General features: G+C 41.3%; 1 protein-coding gene across 7 annotated transcripts in view; it reads right to left on the bottom strand.

Annotated features, from left to right (window-relative positions):
• ATP13A3 (ATPase 13A3) overlaps window positions 1-18,077 on the bottom strand; it is a 429,788-nt gene that overhangs the window by 275,629 nt on the left and 136,082 nt on the right. For all 7 annotated transcript variants that reach the window (XM_069213169.1, XM_069213167.1, XM_069213166.1 and 4 more), the window contains 3 exons: window positions 8,332-8,404; window positions 2,670-2,801; window positions 2,255-2,434 (listed from right to left, as the gene is read on the bottom strand). In XM_069213169.1, the coding sequence (XP_069069270.1) occupies window positions 2,255-2,434; window positions 2,670-2,801; window positions 8,332-8,404 (385 nt within the window). The remainder of the gene's footprint in view (window positions 1-2,254; window positions 2,435-2,669; window positions 2,802-8,331; window positions 8,405-18,077) is intronic.

The raw sequence follows: 18,077 nt of genomic DNA, 5'->3' as shown, positions 1-18,077 counted from the left end.
CTGGGCCTGTCAAACTGTGCCTATGAACACCTGGCTGTTTTTGGACTGCACTGACCCATGTGTCCACTCAGAGCTGGAATGTAACCCTTTGGAATCCAGAATTACGATGGCCCAACATAGTATCAAAGGCATTTCAAACGTATACAGTGCATTGGTAAATAATACCCCAGGCTACCTTCAACAACTACGAGAAAGATGGACACAGGACGTTAGCTCGCTTGACGACAATGACTGGGTCGAACAAAATTAACCCCTAGAATCTCTGCAGTGCCCATGCAACTGTGACTCATACAATTCAACTACTTACACTGGGACTATTTTATCCCAACCCGAATGAGTAAATTAAAATGAGGTATGTACTCCCTATTGTGTGCCAAATGAGGTGGAAGTGTGCACCTTCTATCACACGATATGAAGTTGCCCTGCTATACAAAACTATTCGGTTTGAATACACAACAGACTTCCAAGTTGTAGGCAGACTTGTCACACCAGATCCTAGGACCGTGCTTATAGATGTTATGGATAAATTGGGTTGCTGTATGTTGTGCTACATTGTGAAAATTAATTGAGTTTTTGTTCCTAAACAAATAATAAAAAAATCAAATAGTAAAGGTTAACCAATTTTGGTAAATAAAAGCAACTTTGCCGCCCCTTCTGGCAAATCTGACTTGATGCAGTACTGTAAAATAGGTTAGATCTAAATCTTTGATTAGTTAAGCAAAGTCCTCAGATGACCAAAATTCGATAATGAACAGGACGTGAAGCTTGTTTTAAGAGAAGAAGGCAACAAATGGGTAGCACCCGATGTAGTACTATAAAATAGGTCGGATCAAATTCTTTGATTAGGCAAGCACAGCCCTTAGATAACCAAAATATGATTATGAACAGGATCAGATGTCTATTTGAAGGGGGGATGGCAATAAATAGATAGCACTTTAAAGTCCTGCTTGCAGTTTGACCAGAGCCCTTGTCTTTCAAGCATGCAGACTGCACCTTCATTAAAGGAACAGAGTAGCAGAGATTCTCTTTTTTTGTTTAAAATCAATATTATACATTAATCTAAGGAGCAATTTGGGGCTAGAAGGGATGAAAGTGCCTTATCTCAAGTGATGGGAGTTTGGAGAAGTTCTGAATTCAGGCTGCACTGTGGCTCGGGCTGGCCATGGCAGGCACGGATGGATTTGCCTTGTGTGCACAAACGCTAAGAGGTATTCCACAGCCTGTTTTCGGCACCATCTCAATTCAGTGCTCAGTTTGTTCAGGCCACACACTAGCACAGTCTCTGTGCTTTAAAGTACAACGTGTTTTTGTATCTTTCCCTGATTCCAACACAAAGTGTGCTTAGGTGGCCACGAACCTTCACCCAAGTTTCTAAGGAAAGATGACCACTCAACCTTTAGTAAGAGTAGGACAGAGGGGCAGAAGATCAATACTAATGTATTAAATAGAGACATTATTACAGGCACTTGGATATCAGAGCATACCATTTTATAACTTTTGCAGCATGCTTCTGTCATTTTTTAAATTTCAAGGAACGTTTTAGAGAAAGTCGTTAATATAAATGGGACTAAGCATTTCAAGTTAATGAATTCCTTAAACAAACTCACTCAATACAATCAGAATTTTCCAGTCTCAGTAGAATTCATTTTTATGGGCATGTCCATGAAACTGGGTTTGTCAGTTTTGCTTAAAAAAAAAGTTTCAGTTTTGTGAATGAAAATCTCAATGGAGAAACTAGACTAACAAAATCTAACATATTCTACTGTCCGGTCTGAAGAAATCAAGAAACATCCAATATTTCTAAACACTGTGCTACATTTCTGTAATAACTGCTTTTGTTTACACATTAGTTCTTGTGTATATTTGACATATTTGCACACTAAATACGCTTTGCATCAAGAGTAAAGGAATTATTCTTAAATTGATCACAGTGGATAAGAAGTTTAAATTAATCATCACTAGAGACTTGCGTTTGTGTCATACAAGCTGTGTATGTTTAATTAGAGAATCTCTATAGCAGCATCTCTTAATGAGGGTTCCAGATTACAATCCGTGTTGGCTGAGTCCGGAGCAGTCACCAAGGGACTTTGTGCACGGTTTTTCCTCTTCACCTTAACAAATTAAATTCCAGGAGAACACACTCCCTGAGACTCTTCTCTGGCAACCAAAACAACTGTTTACAATTATCATAAATAATATTTAATAAAATGCAAAAGGACTGCAATCTTTTCCATTAAGAAATAAACGGTGGTACCTGTTCTCACTACAAGCGCCTTGACAAGTTCTCCAGTATAAAAACGGGTCTGAATGACATTTGTTCCACAAAACAAAGTGTGCCGTTTATGAACTTCTGGGTTGTATACTTCATCTTCTTCTGCTTTAGACTCCTTTGAAGGGTTCGGCAAATTGGTCTTTGTTACTGGAACACTTTCACCTTAGTTAGAAGTAACACATATCAAAGCATGGATAGCACAAAACGGATGTTAATCGCAGACAGTACAATCCAGATGACAGTGTCAGCAAGTAGAGGGTGAATTTCCTATTTGCAAGGGCACTTTTAGTATTCAAAAAGCAAATCACCAATCACCAGCATAATTGCGGTAAGAATGACTCCAAGAATGAAACTAAGAAACGGCCATGTTATATTGCAAGATATGTTGGCACTGTACCTGTTAGCATACTTTCATTTACAATGCACGTTCCACTGAGAAGGACGGAATCACAGGGCATTATGGTTCCATTTGGTGGTATTATAATGATATCACCTGGTACCAGGTCTGTAGACAGGATCTCTTCAACCTCTGTGTGATAAAAAGATGGTGCATAATTTGTATCAGACAATATCAGACACCAAGAAGGGTACAGGCTAAACCTGTTCTTTGGACAGAAACATCAACAAATGAAGAAAAGTATTACAAAACATGTCTTCTGAATCTGAATGATTAACCTAATGGTCCACTAAAGTTCAGTGACACTTCAAAAGAAGAAAATAAGTGTATATTAAAATATAAAAATACATTTAATACAAATTACAATGGTGTTATTCAACTGCACGCAGAGATTAAGCTACAAATAATAACAATTATTTCACATGTTTTGCACATAAAGGCATGTACAACGATAAGAAAAATGTTGCTTTCTTAATCTACTAATGCAGAAAAATATCTGCAATATTGTAATTTTGGCATGGAGCTACTACTTTAGTGAAGTCAGTAAAAACGTTTATTTTAAGCACTGGAGCAACTCAAGTGTTGAGGAAAATAACATACATACTTAATTCATCTTGTAACCTTGGGTGCGCTTTAGAATCAACATACTTGCTCGTCCCTCAGCCTTTTCCGCCACACAAGCAGGATATCCTGCACGTACAGAACAAGTCATGTGAGAAAGTTACTTACACTCCTAACAGTCTTTACGGTTGATGCTCTATCAATCTACAGATTCTTCACCTTTCAAATATCCCCCAGGTGCAGACTGCAACCGGAAACCTTTTGTACTACTTCAAAGCCATAAGTTTTTTTTTGCTCCACATAAGCACCGGTAGTAATGACATGGTGACATCAGGGGAGCCATAAAGCACCTCCCCTCACCCGCCTGTGTCTCATCCATTTTGTCCATGCCAACACCATGGTAGAAGGAAAGTGATGTTTGCAACGAAATGGTGTAGTGCAACAAATACTTGGAACACTTAAGGTGACCATGTGCAGTCCAAAAACATTAGGACCTTATGGAATAGCCCATGACTAACCTTCAGGATGGGGGGGGTGAAAGAGTGCAATTGGTGAGCAATCTAAAGGTAGATAAAGTATCCACTAGAAAGATAGTTACTGAGGGGAGTATTTTTTTCTTCCGATAGACACTTCCAGTCAGTAAATCACTTTGAGGAGGTTCCTGAAGGGAAGGTCAGTCAAGGATGTCCTGGTGGACAGAGAGGGCAAAATGGTCTTCCATTCGCACTTCGGAGTGTGAACAGTAGTGCTTACTAAAAGTATGACAAGACAGCCTTGTAGCCTTTCTGCTGATTTCAGCCACAGGAAACCATTTGGCCAATGCTGAGGTGCAAGGCTTAATCATGGGTGAAAGAGCTCTGATTTTTCTTTTAAAATGTTTTTATTGGGTTTTACATGAGTAACAACAGTTATACTTAGCAGTGCTCAGCCGGTTAATCAACGTATCAGTGCACATAGTAAACAGTGCACGTTAACAGATAAACTTGCATGGTATATATTGGAAAGTTGTGGTGCGGGCACAGATGTGATCGTTGAATTTGCTGAGAGAATGGAGATATACTGTTGGGGTGGTAAAAACTGGGGGCAAGTATAGTTTGCGATGAACAAAGGGGTAGAGCGGGGGGGGGGGGTCAGCTGCAGTGTCCCTGGTGTTCACCAGATCTCCCTCATGCAGGGACCACTCCCTGCAGAGGACCACTAGGGAGCCCTTAGACACCAGCATGCATGCCTTACCAGGATGATACAGGAAGGAAGTAGACTCTGCAGGTGCTGAACTGTCAGGACTGGAATCCATAAAGCTTTCATCCATAACACCAAATCATATGCGGAATTACCTGGGCCCTCCACGTAGGAGGGAAAGCTCACAGAGATGTTGCATTCAGTGCTGCTGCTATCAACAAGAGAAGTTGAGAGGATTGGGATTTTAAAACTTCTAAAATGGGCCACAACTGTACTATAACCTTCACGAAGAATTGAGGTGCCATCATTAACCCAAACGGGAAGACCCCAAACTGGGGGAGAGTGGACCCTACCATGAAGCACTGATCTCTTGCATGAGAGCAGGATTAGGGGCCTGCAATTCGAAGTGACTCCATCTAGGCTCCCACTTTAAAGACAAAACGCTTGAGCCAGTGACAGCATCTTGCACTTTTCTTTCTGCAAGTAAAAATCTTGGAGTCTCCAATGTAGGATCACATGAAGACCAGTGTCATTCTAGGGGTCCAGGAGGTACTAAGAGTGGCACACACACCCTAATTTCTTACTCTGGCACCAAACTTCACTGCTCACTTTTGTAGCAGAGGTGTTGTCTGTACTGTAAGCCCTTAGAGAGGCCCTGAAACTTGAAACTGGCCGAAGTCCTTTGCCAAAGGCTCAAGCCCTAAAGAGTGGGCCATAGTCCTCCCAGCTTTAAAAACATATGAAATGGCATCTACCTAATCTCTGAAGAAATGTCAGCTGTTAACTGACATGTCTATGAGTATGGTCTGCACATTGCAGAGAAGCTTGTAGAGCAGAATGAGGTGTGACGACACAGGGCCACTGACTACATTGCTCTGTCCATCGTGACTCCTGTGCCCACTCTGATAGTGTGCCGGGACTGAAAGTGATCCTTCAAGTAATCAGGAAAGGTGGAGACAATTATTCTGCCATGTCCCAGAAAGCATGGGCTTAGTAGCGAAGTAAACAGATGACATTGAGGAATCTTAATGCAAGGCTACCCGTAGATAACACTTTCTTCACCACCTCTTCCAGTTCTCTGGACTTCCTGTAAGGTGGGTAGGTAGAAAAGGAACCTGGGTCGTGCTTGGTGGAGGAAGATGCTTCTATTATGAGACTACAGCAAAGGATGGATCAAAAGTAATGCTGGCCCCCCCACTGCTGGCCTGAGCGCACAGCCACACTATGGTTCACCGATGGGGCTGTGGTATACCTTGGCGAGGCATCGTTCTAAAAGGGTCTCATTTAAACTGAAGTAACGGCTCAGCTGAGGTAGTGGTGGACTGGAGAAAATCAGTGAGGATTTTGGATCTACGTGGAACTATATCATTTTTGTTGAAGCAGGTCCTAGCCGCAGATCAATATACGTATGATGACATGTCCAGCCCACTAGCTTTCTGCAGAGCTAGACAATCTGCTGACTCGGATATGAGAAAAAGAGGAAAAAAAAAAAACTGGCATCCATGTCCTAATACCACTGTGAAAGCTGCACAGAATCAGAGTCCATTACAAAAATATTGTACATGGTGTTTTAGGGTTGTTGTCTGGTACCAGCAAGTTTCTCCCTACACTTCTACTCAAGTAGTCTCTCATCCCCCCTCCTGGACTGCTGTGTTCTAACAAGGGCCAGTAGAGTCAACAGTGGTGCCAAGGCTGGAGAAACAGGAAAAGGTTCTGCCTAGAAACGATAAGGGATTGCACCAAGGGAGACCCATGTTGAAGGACGCTCAGAGCTGAAGGAGGACTCACCCGCAGAACCCCTAGCAGAACTCTGAACTGTCCCAAAGGGCACAACGACACTCCAGAGTGATTCGAAGTCCACCAAACCTTTTCAGCCATCGCATGGTGGAAAAGGGCTTGGTCAGGTCGTGCATGGTGGAGGGGGCACCAACAGAGCTGGCATCAGGAGCACAGAAGTGTTGCGTGGTGATGACTTAGCCTTTGACCTCCATTACCTCATGGGGGAAATCAGAGTGCTTCCTATTATCATGTTTCCTCCTTACATTGTTGTGAGGCTATTTAAGCAGTATTTTATGGGCATGTTATTTTAACCCTCGGCCTGCAGCTTGTGCCCTTTGGCATAGTGATAATTCATTTTAGTTACATTTATTTTCTGAGCAGCAGCTTCATTCTATGGTCATGTTTTATTTCTTATATCTCAAACTTTTAGCCTAGAAACTGTTTTCATTCATTTTAGCTTGACATTTTTGTTCTGTGCTTTGCTCAAGGCTGTACGCGATGTTCTTGACCGTACAAAGTGGGACACCACAATCTGCCACTTCACAGAAACACACATGTTCTTAACTTATACCAGTTTTCTTAGACCACCAGCTATTTCATTATACATCTCTCTGCCCCCTATATGTTAGAGGGAAGTTCCAGCCAGAAATAGCCACACCATGCTGTTGCTTCATTAGAGCCATCTACTGAGACTTTACGTCTTGTCTGCCTACATAGGAGAGACCTCTCGGTAGACCAACAGCCCTCTTCGCAACTACCATATTCGGGTATGGGGGATGGTGTCTTCCCAGGCGTCCTGAAGGGCGGATTAGAGTTAACACTGCTGTGCTCTATTTTAAAACCTTACTGGCATAGGTAGCAATTCTAATATTTACAATTTTTACACTATGGTAGGACTTTTCTTATGTTTCACTTTCTTTGTCACTGCTCTGCTATTATTATGTTTCATTATCCTAATCATTGAAGTACATGCCATTTTATCTAGAACAAAGGTGATTTAATAAAATTCTTTGAAACCGTCTTCTGCTTCTGTTTGTCTTTGCATGTGTGAGACGAATGTAACTGAGAGAAAAGGATCAGATCTGTTCCACCATGATTTCCGACTGCCACAAATCACTGCCACTTTCAAGTGCTGGTGAAGTACTGCTAGCTGGTCAGAAGGGTTAGGCTGAAATTTTTCACACGGTGTGAGATTGGACTCCGTTCACCACAATCCAGTGGGGCTACCATCCAAATCCAGCAATCTCATTGTTATAATGAGAGCCAACACGACAACATCCTTGGGGGATTTGGAAAATGGAGAAGAGCAGGCAGTGGCTATGGAACTGGACCTCAGCTGCCGTTGAGCTCAACGATCACCCAAGGCACTAATCTTTAAGAGTTTGGCCTCTCTGCTTGACTGACTTGGGGGTTCATGCTAACACACTGCTCCCATGATCTAGAACCATATATAGAACCCAGGCAGCAAAGACAGATGTTATCAGTGTCAGTGACTGACATCTGATAGTTTCACTTGCAACATGGCTTAAACCTCAATTCTTTTTTGATGTGGTGGGAGACACAACCCTGATGCACTGCAGCAGTCTTCACAGAAAATAATTTTGGAGAGCAAACATTTTCCTCAAGCCGGAGAAGAGTAGCTCCGGATCAGCTTCAAAAGGTGTGGAAAAAATGAAGTACCCGATGTCAGGGCACCAGGATGGGTACTATATAAGTCATCAGATATCACCACATTTTTACTTCTCGCTTCACAGTGCCTCTACTGGTGTAGGGAGCCTATAGGGATATTCAAGAGTTGAGGAATCTGCAGATAGGAGTATCCATTAGAATCATATGTGCAGTTTTGAACATCTTCTACATATGCATGCAAACCTGGCGTTTGGACAATCTTGTTTCACACAACTATGCTGTGGTAATGTAAACTTCCAGCTAAAGCGTGCACTGGGTTGGGTTTACTCGTCCACAGAACTAAATAAATATGACTTCTTGTCCTGGAGCCCAAAACAATAGCATCTGCATAGCTTTTGGAAATTACATACCCCTGCTAGTTCATACACAATAACTAAAATCTGACATCAGTTCAGAGAACTAGAACACGATACAGAGAAGTTTTGAAGGGCTTTAACATTGCATTGTAACTTACCATCATTTGTTCTGCAGACAGAGACTCTCACAATACTGTGAGCAGCTACCATATCATGTAACATAATATATTGCTAAATGGAGAAAAGTAAAGTTGAATTGTTAAAGTTTTTTCCAGATACAGTAGGAACTAAACTTAACAACAGCTTAAATTAACTGCATAATTTCCGATGAGGAAATAATTGATCTACCAGTAATGTTAAAGATGAAGGGGCAGAGAAAAGAGGTGGATGTCTAAAAGACCAATCAGAATTCACTATCAGAAAAAAATGAGAAAAGAATGGAAGGTGAGGCTTCACAACAACGGGAAAAGAACAGTTCAATCTCTTATAAGAAAAGTATTGGATAGAAAACAAGGTGAAAGGAAGAAGAAATTAACATGAAGCTTGCAACAATGTGCATAAATAAGAATCCAGCTTTTCAGGAAAATGCTACAGAAGAGTGGAAAGGCTAGTAATAGTTTATTGTTTAGATAGGAGCATTAATTCTGCTCATTACACTCTTTGTTGGCTCTTTCAGCAAATTCCAGGTCGCAACTCAACTATAAGAATTTATTACGTTGATCAGGCATGCCATTTTCTTATTAGAGGTGATCAATTATGTTTGAAGAAGGTTGGAATATAAAACATACAATAAGATTTTTACAGGGATTGCATGCTCCCATTTATTACAAATAAAACCCCAACCCACATGCAAGGATTAAACCTTAAATAAATACCCTAGAACATTCCAAGAAAAAATTACCTATTGGTTATTTTGTATATGGTTTATCAATAATAGAGAATCAATAGGGACACAAAAATAACACTCTAGTAATAAAATGAAATTCATTCTACAAGACAACCACAGCTAATGCCAGTACACTCTTTCAAACTAAGACTGTTAGAATAAAAATAATGAAATAATTATTGAAAAGCAATGCTTTTATTGGACAAAAACATTATATTCACTGTATTTCAAGTGTACGTGCAGTTCAATCTGCACAACTCTGTTACGAGTTAACACAAAATGATACCATGCTTGCAGTTTTTAGCGATAGGCCAATAATGTTTCACCTAAGCTGGCCTCCGCGAGGCGAGTGTCCCACTGTATCACAATTGCTGATTTGGCCTACGTAATGGCTCAATGGCTAGGCTCCATTTTACATACACAGTCTATTTGTTAGGATACTGTAACCATCACTAAAAACAAGGTCATAGCATGGGTCTAGATTATTAAGATCTACAATTCTGACTTTGACTGAGCTAGCCAAATGTAGAGCAATCATGGCACAGTGTATCCCCACAGACTTGCTAACTTCATCTATAGAGAACTTACAAACACAAAAATAAAATAAATGTCTATTCAAATGTCAAAAAAAAGTGTGGGGGGGAGGGGGAAATCAGGAAATAATTTTAACATCTTAGAAAGTAATAATAAAACTATTAATTTAATTTCCATTGTTACGTTGCCTAAGAGAAGCATAAAGGATAAGTTACTTATCTGTAATCCTAGTTCTCTTCTAGGGGAATCCTCATCAAAGTTATAAACACTGAATTATTCCTGCCTGCGTCAGGAACCCCAGAGCACATGTACATATTAATATATGTATATAAATGAACTTACATATATATGCAGCCTATGTTATAAAAGTAAAAACATGTCTAATTTTCATTAAGTTTTCCTTTAATAAATATAGAACTACAGAATTCCTGTACCTCAGAAAGAAAGGAGACCTAAATAACAGTACTATGTTTTATTGAAGAAAAACTGTAATGAAATGCACAGACACTTTTGGCCAATAGGCTGCATTCAGATTTACAAGGTAAAGCAAATAACTAGCACCGTGCCTTTAAGGCCTCGGAGAACTCCAGTATCGCACCATGCCTCAGAAGTCAGAGAAAAGTGACAGTTAGATCAGTTCTTTTTTAACAGAGAAGTGAAGAATGAAAAACTCCACTAAAACATGAACTGCTGTATGCAAGGTTCATCTGGGGTGGCGGTGGTGGGGGTTGCTTATGACTTTGATAAGGATTCTCCTGGAAGGGAACTAGGATTACAGGTTACTAACTTATCCTTCTCTTCCAGGGGATCCTCATCAATAGTCATAAGCATTGAATAGAGTACCAAGCCCATCCCATACCTCCTGGGGTGAAGCTACAGTATGCTACAACAGCTCTTTATTTAAACAGGTTTTGTAATGATGCTTGTCCCACTTGGGTGTCTGCTCTAGTATCTGAATCGAGACAGTAGTGTCTTGTGAAAGTATGTACTAATCTTCGCTGATTTGCAGATTTCAGAGATGGGTACATTTTTCAGAAGAGCTATTGTTGCTGGCTTGGCTGTGGTAGAATGGGCTTTTGGTCCGGAGGTCAAAATCTTATTAGCCAACTGGCAGGAAACTTTCCATCTAGAGATAGTTTGCTTGGAAGCAGCCATGCCTTTTCTTATCGGACCATAGTTCACAAACAAATGATCTGAGTGTTGAATGTCTTTCGTTTTATCCAAATAGAATTTCAGAACGCTTTTTACATCTAAAGGGTGCAGAGCTCTTTCTGCTGGTGTGGATGGTTTGGGAAAAAATGTAGGGAGCAAAATAGTCTGGTTAAAATGGAAATCAGAATAGGATAGGTTCTCATGACTACCTATTTGCCATGGAACACTGTGTAAGGCTCTTTTGCACATAGAGCCTGAATTTTGCTTACTCTGTGCGCTGAGGTAATATAATAGCTACAAGAAACGCTGTTTTCCATGTCATATGGTGTAGAAAGGACTTATGTATGGGCTCAAAGGGTGGACACATCAGTTTCAAAAGTACCATATTTAGCTCCCAGGGAGTAGAGGGTAAACGAACAAAGGAAAAACTTTTTTAAACCCTCTAAAAAATCTTTAACAGGCATTCGATAAAAGGATGTCTGAGAAGGCAATTTCCTATAAGCAGTTATTGGCGCGAGATGTACCTTTATCGATGAAAACCTCAAACCTGATTTTGCCAGATGGAGGAGGTAAGGTAAAATGACATCCTCTGGCCCCAGAATTGGACAGAAATTATTCTGGATGCACGACATAAAATATTTTCCATTAAATGCATATTAACATCTTGTTGGTGGTCTTTTGGACTCCTTGAGAATGTCCATGCATTCCTGCAAAAGTCCTAGATGACCATCTTGCAGGAATTCAGGAGCCATGCTGTCAAGCTCAACAAAGGAAGTATTTTCCCCTTGAGTTTATGAAGGAGATCCAGTCTGCACGGCAATCTCATGTGTGGTTTCTCTGACAGATGGAGTAGGTCCATGTACCACCACTGGGGAGGCTATGCAGGGACTATTAGGATCACCCTGGTCCTGGCTCCGTAGAGCTTGTTGATGACCTTCGTAATTAGACGAATGGGAGGAAACGCATACAGAAAACTTTCTGACTAGCTGATCAAAAGGGCATTCCCCTTTGTCCCTGGTCGGTAAAACCTGGATGCGAAGCTTGGGCATTTTTAGTTTGCTTCGTCTGCAAGTAGGTCTATTTGCGGTTTACCCCATTCCTGAAAAACAGTTTGAACAACATCGTCGTTTAGAACCCAGTCGTGATTTTCTGCATACGCGCGGCTCAGAAAATCTGCGAAGGTGTTCAAAGATCTTGGTAGGTGTACCGCAGATATTGTCAAGTGTCTGCTAATAGTCACACGTCCGGATTGCTTGCTCTTCCAACGATAGGGACCGTGAGCGGGCCCCTCCTTGTTTTTTCAGATAATACATTGTGGTGGTGGTGTCCATTTGAACAAGCAGAGAGTTCGCCTGATGGAAAGATAGAGGGATTTCAGTGCTAGATGGACTACTCTGAGTTCCAACATGTTTACATGATAAAGTTGTTCCTTGACCGAACACAAGGCCTGAACTGGTAAGGGACCCATGTGAGTCCCCCCCCACCCCCAATACTGAGAGGAAGCATCTGTGATCAAAGTTTGTGTAGGAACTTCCTGGTGAGAAGGCACTCCTATCCATAAATGCAGTTTCGGCATCCACCATTGGAGTGATTGTTTGACTTCCCGTGTGAGAAGTATTTTGTCGTCCCATTGGTTGGAATATTGAGACCACTGATCTTCCAGAACTTGCTGTAGAGGTCTCATGTGCAGTCTGGCATTGGCAATAATGAAGATGCAGGAGGCCATTGATCCCAGTAGCGATGCCACTTGTCTGGCTGATGGGTGAGGAGTGCAGAGGAGAGTTCAACAGTTCATGTTGATTGAGTATAACCTTTCCTCCAAAGGGTACACTCTTGCGTGGTTTGTATCTAGTGTCGCTCCTAGATAATGGATGCTTTGAGTGGTATATTTGTGGATTATTTGATGCTGATCTGTAAGCCCAGAGTTTGCAGCGTTTGGAAGCAAACCTGATAATGGCGTTGTGCTAGTTCTGGGGAGGCACTCTTGATCAGCCAGTTGTCTAGATATGGATAGATGAAAATTTGCTTCCTTCTCAGATGTGCAGCAACTACTGCCATGCATTGTGAGAATGTTCGAGGGGTTGATTTTAGGCCAAAAGGTAAGACTTTGTACTGGCAGTGCTTGGAGGATACCCTGAAGCGCAGATACCTCTGATGTTTTCTTGCGACTAGAATGTGGAAGCAGGCATCCTGAAGGTCTATGGAGCACATCCAGAACCCCTAATGGAGTTGGGGGTAGATCTGATGAACAGCAAGCATTCTGAATTTTTCTTTTTGGATGAACTTGTTCAGGAGCCGCAGGTCTAAGATCGGTCTCTATTCTTGAGAAATGCCTTTTTTCTGGATGAGGAAATAATGTGAGCAAACTCCTTTACCCATTGTGAGAGTGGAACTTCCTCTATTGCCTCTTTTTGAAGTAACATGTCTACTTCCTTTCGCAACAAGCTCTGTTGATGGTGAAATGTTGCTTTCGGTGGTACTTCCAGTGGAGGGGATTTGAGTGTGTAACTATTCTGAACAATGTTCAAAACCCATGTCGCTTGTTCTTTTGTGCCACTCTTGAATGTTTGGCAATGCTTCCCCTTACCTGAGCGGGAGACAGAGAAGAGGGCAGCCGTGACTCATTGTTTTGACTGTCCTTTGGACAAGGATGCGTAAAGACTGGGACTACTTTTTTTGTTTGTTTCCCTGGGCATCGAGGATAGTGATGCGATCAACTATGTTGTGGTGGCACCCAGTAGGGGGGGGGGGGGGGGGGGGGGGGGGTTTGAACCCTCTGCTGCATATGATGTTGGTCATAAGGCCTGTGCCTTCGTCTGAAATCTTTTCGTTTCTCAAGCCCTACTGTCTTGAGAGTGTCTGCCTCAGTTTTCATTCTGGCCCTTTCCTGATCGGTGTGTGTACCCAAAAGAGATGATCCATTGAAGGGAAGATTTAATATTCTCTGTTGCGCTTCAGGTTTTAACCCTGTAAGTCTTAGCCATGATGAATGCCTTTTAGTGATGCTGTGAGAATAACCATGAGCGGAGAGATCGGAGGCATCAGCTGCCATGCTAATGACCTGGTTTTATCCACTAGACTGCCGTCTTCTGAGATTTCCTGAAAATCCTGTCTGTCTTCTTTAGGTACTTTCTGTGTAAACCTAGAAAGAGAGTCCCACAAAGTCCTATCGTACCTGCCAAGCAATGCCGCTGCACTGGATACCTTCATGTATGATGTAGCAGTATTACACATTTTCTTCCCCATTGAGACAAATTGTTTGCTGTCTTTATCCAGTGGTGCTGTCGAGGATGAAGCAGTGGCATGGGTCTTTTTTGCAGCTGCCACAACCACCGAATCTGGGAGGAGGATCTGATTGGAGGAACAAAGGGTCTTGATCAGGTGCCTTGTATTTTTTCTGGATCCTTTATAGTACAGCTCGAACAGACGCTGGAGTAAGGAAAGTCTGCATGGCAGGTTTAAGAAGGCCAGGTACTAAAGGTAGTAGTGGTCTGGAGGAAGATCTGTGATGGATTGTTTAAAAAATGACCGATGACGTAGACACAGGTGTTGCAATGTCTAGGTTTAGCTCTGACGCTCCTCTGATGAGGACATCATTGAATGTAACCAGGTTGTCCGCAAGGGAGACTTTATTTGGAGGGGAGTCGGACAGCAGTGGTGAATAGTCCCTTATGGAAGAACGAGAAGTTGAAGACCAAGAAAGTGATCTATGCCTTCTTCGAGACCAGGAACGGTAATGGTGATCTGGACCGAGATCTGGTATGCGCAGATCTAGACAGAGATCTAGGAGATCATGGTTCTTTACTTGGTGTTCTCCCTCTGAGTGAACTCCTAGATCTGCCTGGCGTCCTTGACGACATGTGCACAGGGGTAGGTGTGCTGGATGGAGAACAGGTTCTTGAAGAGTCCGAACCTGGAATCAAATGTCGTCAAGAGAGATTGTAGTGGAGACTTATCTGCCCCTGGAACCGTCTCTTCATAAAAGGATCTGACCTCTGTGGAAAGTCATCTGCTTCTCGACGTCGAGAATCATGGCTGCGATGTCTATCTGGGCTTGTCTCGCTGTTATCGTATCTGACTCGACATTGATAGTGCTTAACATCGAGCATCTACCAACGTCGGTATTGAACCCTCCGTAGTTGGTGTCGACGCCACGTGATGGGAGATAGGGCTTGATGTTCAATCCCGTGCTGTCAACATCTCTGTGGCAGCGGATTAATCTACAGTGAACCTGCCGCCGACGATGTAGCCTGTCTTGACGACTAATTACCCTGTGTTGACGGCTACTTCTCCGATGTCTTTTGTCCTACTCTCAGACTGTGGTGAGGAACATCATTTTTCTCTTGACCTTCCTCGATGTTCCAGAGAAGACGGCTCTGTAAAGGAGGTTTTTGACCCACCAAGGCCAATTAAAGGTTTGACCTTTCCTCTCTCTTGAAGTGCATGAAGTCTGCTCTTCTCTCTTCCTCTGAGAGTTTTTCCTTGACAGGGTTTTACAATGGAAACATGTCTAAGGATTATGAGAAGCTGGTGAACAAGCAATGCTGACTGAATGAGGGTCTGAAATTGCCATCTTCCTCCCACAGGAGGGACATTTGTTAAAAAGAAATGTAATTTTGACTGATAAAAAAAACTCTACTTTTCAGTCAGAAAATTTTTAAAAGTACAAAATGTACTTACGAATGGCCAATGAAGTAAAATTATTTTGATTTTATGCGAGAAATATCACTTTTATTCACAAAAACGCAGGATGAAGTGCTCGGGGATCTTTTCTGAAGGAGCCGGAAAAAATAACTGATCTGACACCTAACTATCACCTTTCTCTGACTTTTGAGGCATGGTGGGATACTGGTGGTCTCTGAGGCCTTAAAGGCGCAGTGCCATTAATTTGCATTACCATGTTAATCTGAATGAAGCTTATTGGCTAAAAATGTCTGTGCATTTCATTACAGTTTTCATTTAAAAAAAACATAGTACTGTTAACTATGTCTCCATTCTTTCGGAGTTTCAGAAATTCTGGAGTTCTTTTTCATATTTATTAAAGGAAAACTTAACGAAAATTAGACATGTATTTACCTTTATAATATAGGCTTCATGTACATGTATATTCATTAATACATATATTAATATGTATATGTGTTATGTGTTACGGGGTCCCTGCACATGGGCGGGAGTAATTCAATGCTTCTGACTATTAATGAGGATCCCCTGGAAGAGAAACAGATTTACTTCCAACCAGGCTATCCCAGTCAGCCACCTTGTTCATTTGGTTAGAAAAGGGAAGTTTTGGAAAGAAATACAATAACTTAAAAAGGAAATAAATAAGTTGTTGGACATATAGGAGATACTATTTCAGAAAGTATTTTTTTTTAATATGCTAAAATATGCATACTACAGCTAGCTAATTAATCATAGGAATAAATATAAATGAATTTGTTTTAATTTCAGAAACGATGGCTGCACACATACACACGTTCTGGAAAAGAAAATCTGCAATTACATTACAGTTTACTTTTTAGGGATATTAAAAATATGAAATATAGTATGACCTGCTTAAGAGAATGATCAATAATTACACTTGCGAGGGGAAGAATGCCACACTCCATACCTTTAATAATCATGCTTCAATTATTTTTTGGGCAGACTGCTTCTAAATGAACACATACAATCAGGAAGAAGGAGTTCTCTCTTGTGGTAATACCTGAACATTTGCAAAATCCAAGTGATCCCTGAGCTTTTTTCATGAAGAGACTTTCTTCTGCCTCTGTCTACAATTCTCTGTTAGAAATCTTAGGACAGGTCCATCAGGTGGGGTACATAAAGGCTTCAGGAGCAGACTGGGCTGTACAAAACTGCTCTCTGCCTTGCACATCATTTATTTCCAGGAGGATGGCAGGATTTTGGTGCTACAAAACACACTCAAAGATCTGGATCTTTATAGGACTGATGTAAAAGTGAGCATAGTAACTTTTAGGGATTGGACTAGGATAGCTTACTACGTGTATTCCAGTTGCCAATTCCAAAACTAATATTTGGCCCATTAGCACTTCAAAGCATACTGGAAAAAGCCACAGAATAAAGGCCCCTGTAGAGGTGTCCTGAGAAGAATTTGAGTGCCTGCTACAGAACTCTTCTGATTCTTTGAAGCCCTACATCTGATTCAAATATCAGAGGCACAGTTTCTGTTCCGTAGTCAACTGTTGTGATACTGGGTGGACTGTGGAAAGCAGAACCAGTAGTTTCAAGTCACTTAAAGCATATTTCTGTACGGCAGAGATGTACAGAAACCAGTCATGAAGCACCACTGAGCCAAACCACTTCTTTGCAAGTAGAACAGATATTCAGTCAGTATGACTACTCTCAAATCATCATTCTTCATATAAGAACATTAGCAACAACTACACAGAGTCTGCTCACCTGAACTAGGTATCTAACTTCTAATCAATGCAACTGACGGCTGTGAGCACATTTGTGAAGAGGAACCCTAATATAGTTGAAACTCTGATGCACTCTAGAAGACATTTTTGGTACAGGACTACTTGTATTTCTATCTTGGATACAAGGATAATGTTTGTATGGTGATAACTTTTTGACACCATACGTGTTTCTCTTCATTTTATTTTTATTCTTATCTAATGTTACTGTGTTGGTTCTTCATCTCTTTACCGGTGTTATGATAGGTTGTTTTTTTGCACACAACACCTCACACACTTTCTTTGGTGCAAGGTTACGGCACATGCTGGCAGACTATTATGGACCAGGCGTTCGTTACTGAAACAAGCATCTCTTTGTAGAATCCTATTTTTGAGTCATGTGGATCTCAGCCACATCTGACATCAAGACTATGGCCTTTGTGTCCCATAGCCAGTCAGTAGGCTCTCCCACAATCAGAATGCACCAAACAAATTCCAAAAAGGAATTACTTAAATAAAGGTAAAATTGGTAACTGCATAAGTTGCCAGAAACACAAATTTAACACTTGAGAAGAAATCATCCTGCATTTGCACATTGAGAATGATTCTTGCCCAGCTGTCAGGAGCCCAGGCTCCATTTACTAAAACGTTTCATGGGAAACAGGATTTTTTAAAATAAAAGTTACAAACGTTGAACTCTTCTACATTGTTGCTCTAATAGCACATTAAAGGTTGTTATTTTATTTCTAACAATTCTTTTTGTGGTTTGTCATTGCCATATAACTCCCCAGTTTGCCATATAGACTGCGAAGAAAACATAACAAAACCGGGCCTAAAATTCATATCTGGCAGATTCCAGTTTCTTAATCATTTTTATGCTCAAATTCCAGGAAGGAAAAGTTGCTTACATAGTTCTCCT

The sequence above is a fragment of the Pleurodeles waltl genome, chromosome 11, assembly GCF_031143425.1.
Source record: "Pleurodeles waltl isolate 20211129_DDA chromosome 11, aPleWal1.hap1.20221129, whole genome shotgun sequence".
Taxonomy (NCBI): domain Eukaryota; kingdom Metazoa; phylum Chordata; class Amphibia; order Caudata; family Salamandridae; genus Pleurodeles; species Pleurodeles waltl.
The sequence above is the reverse complement of the archived record's forward strand: the minus strand, read 5'-3'. Positions and strand labels throughout refer to the sequence as shown.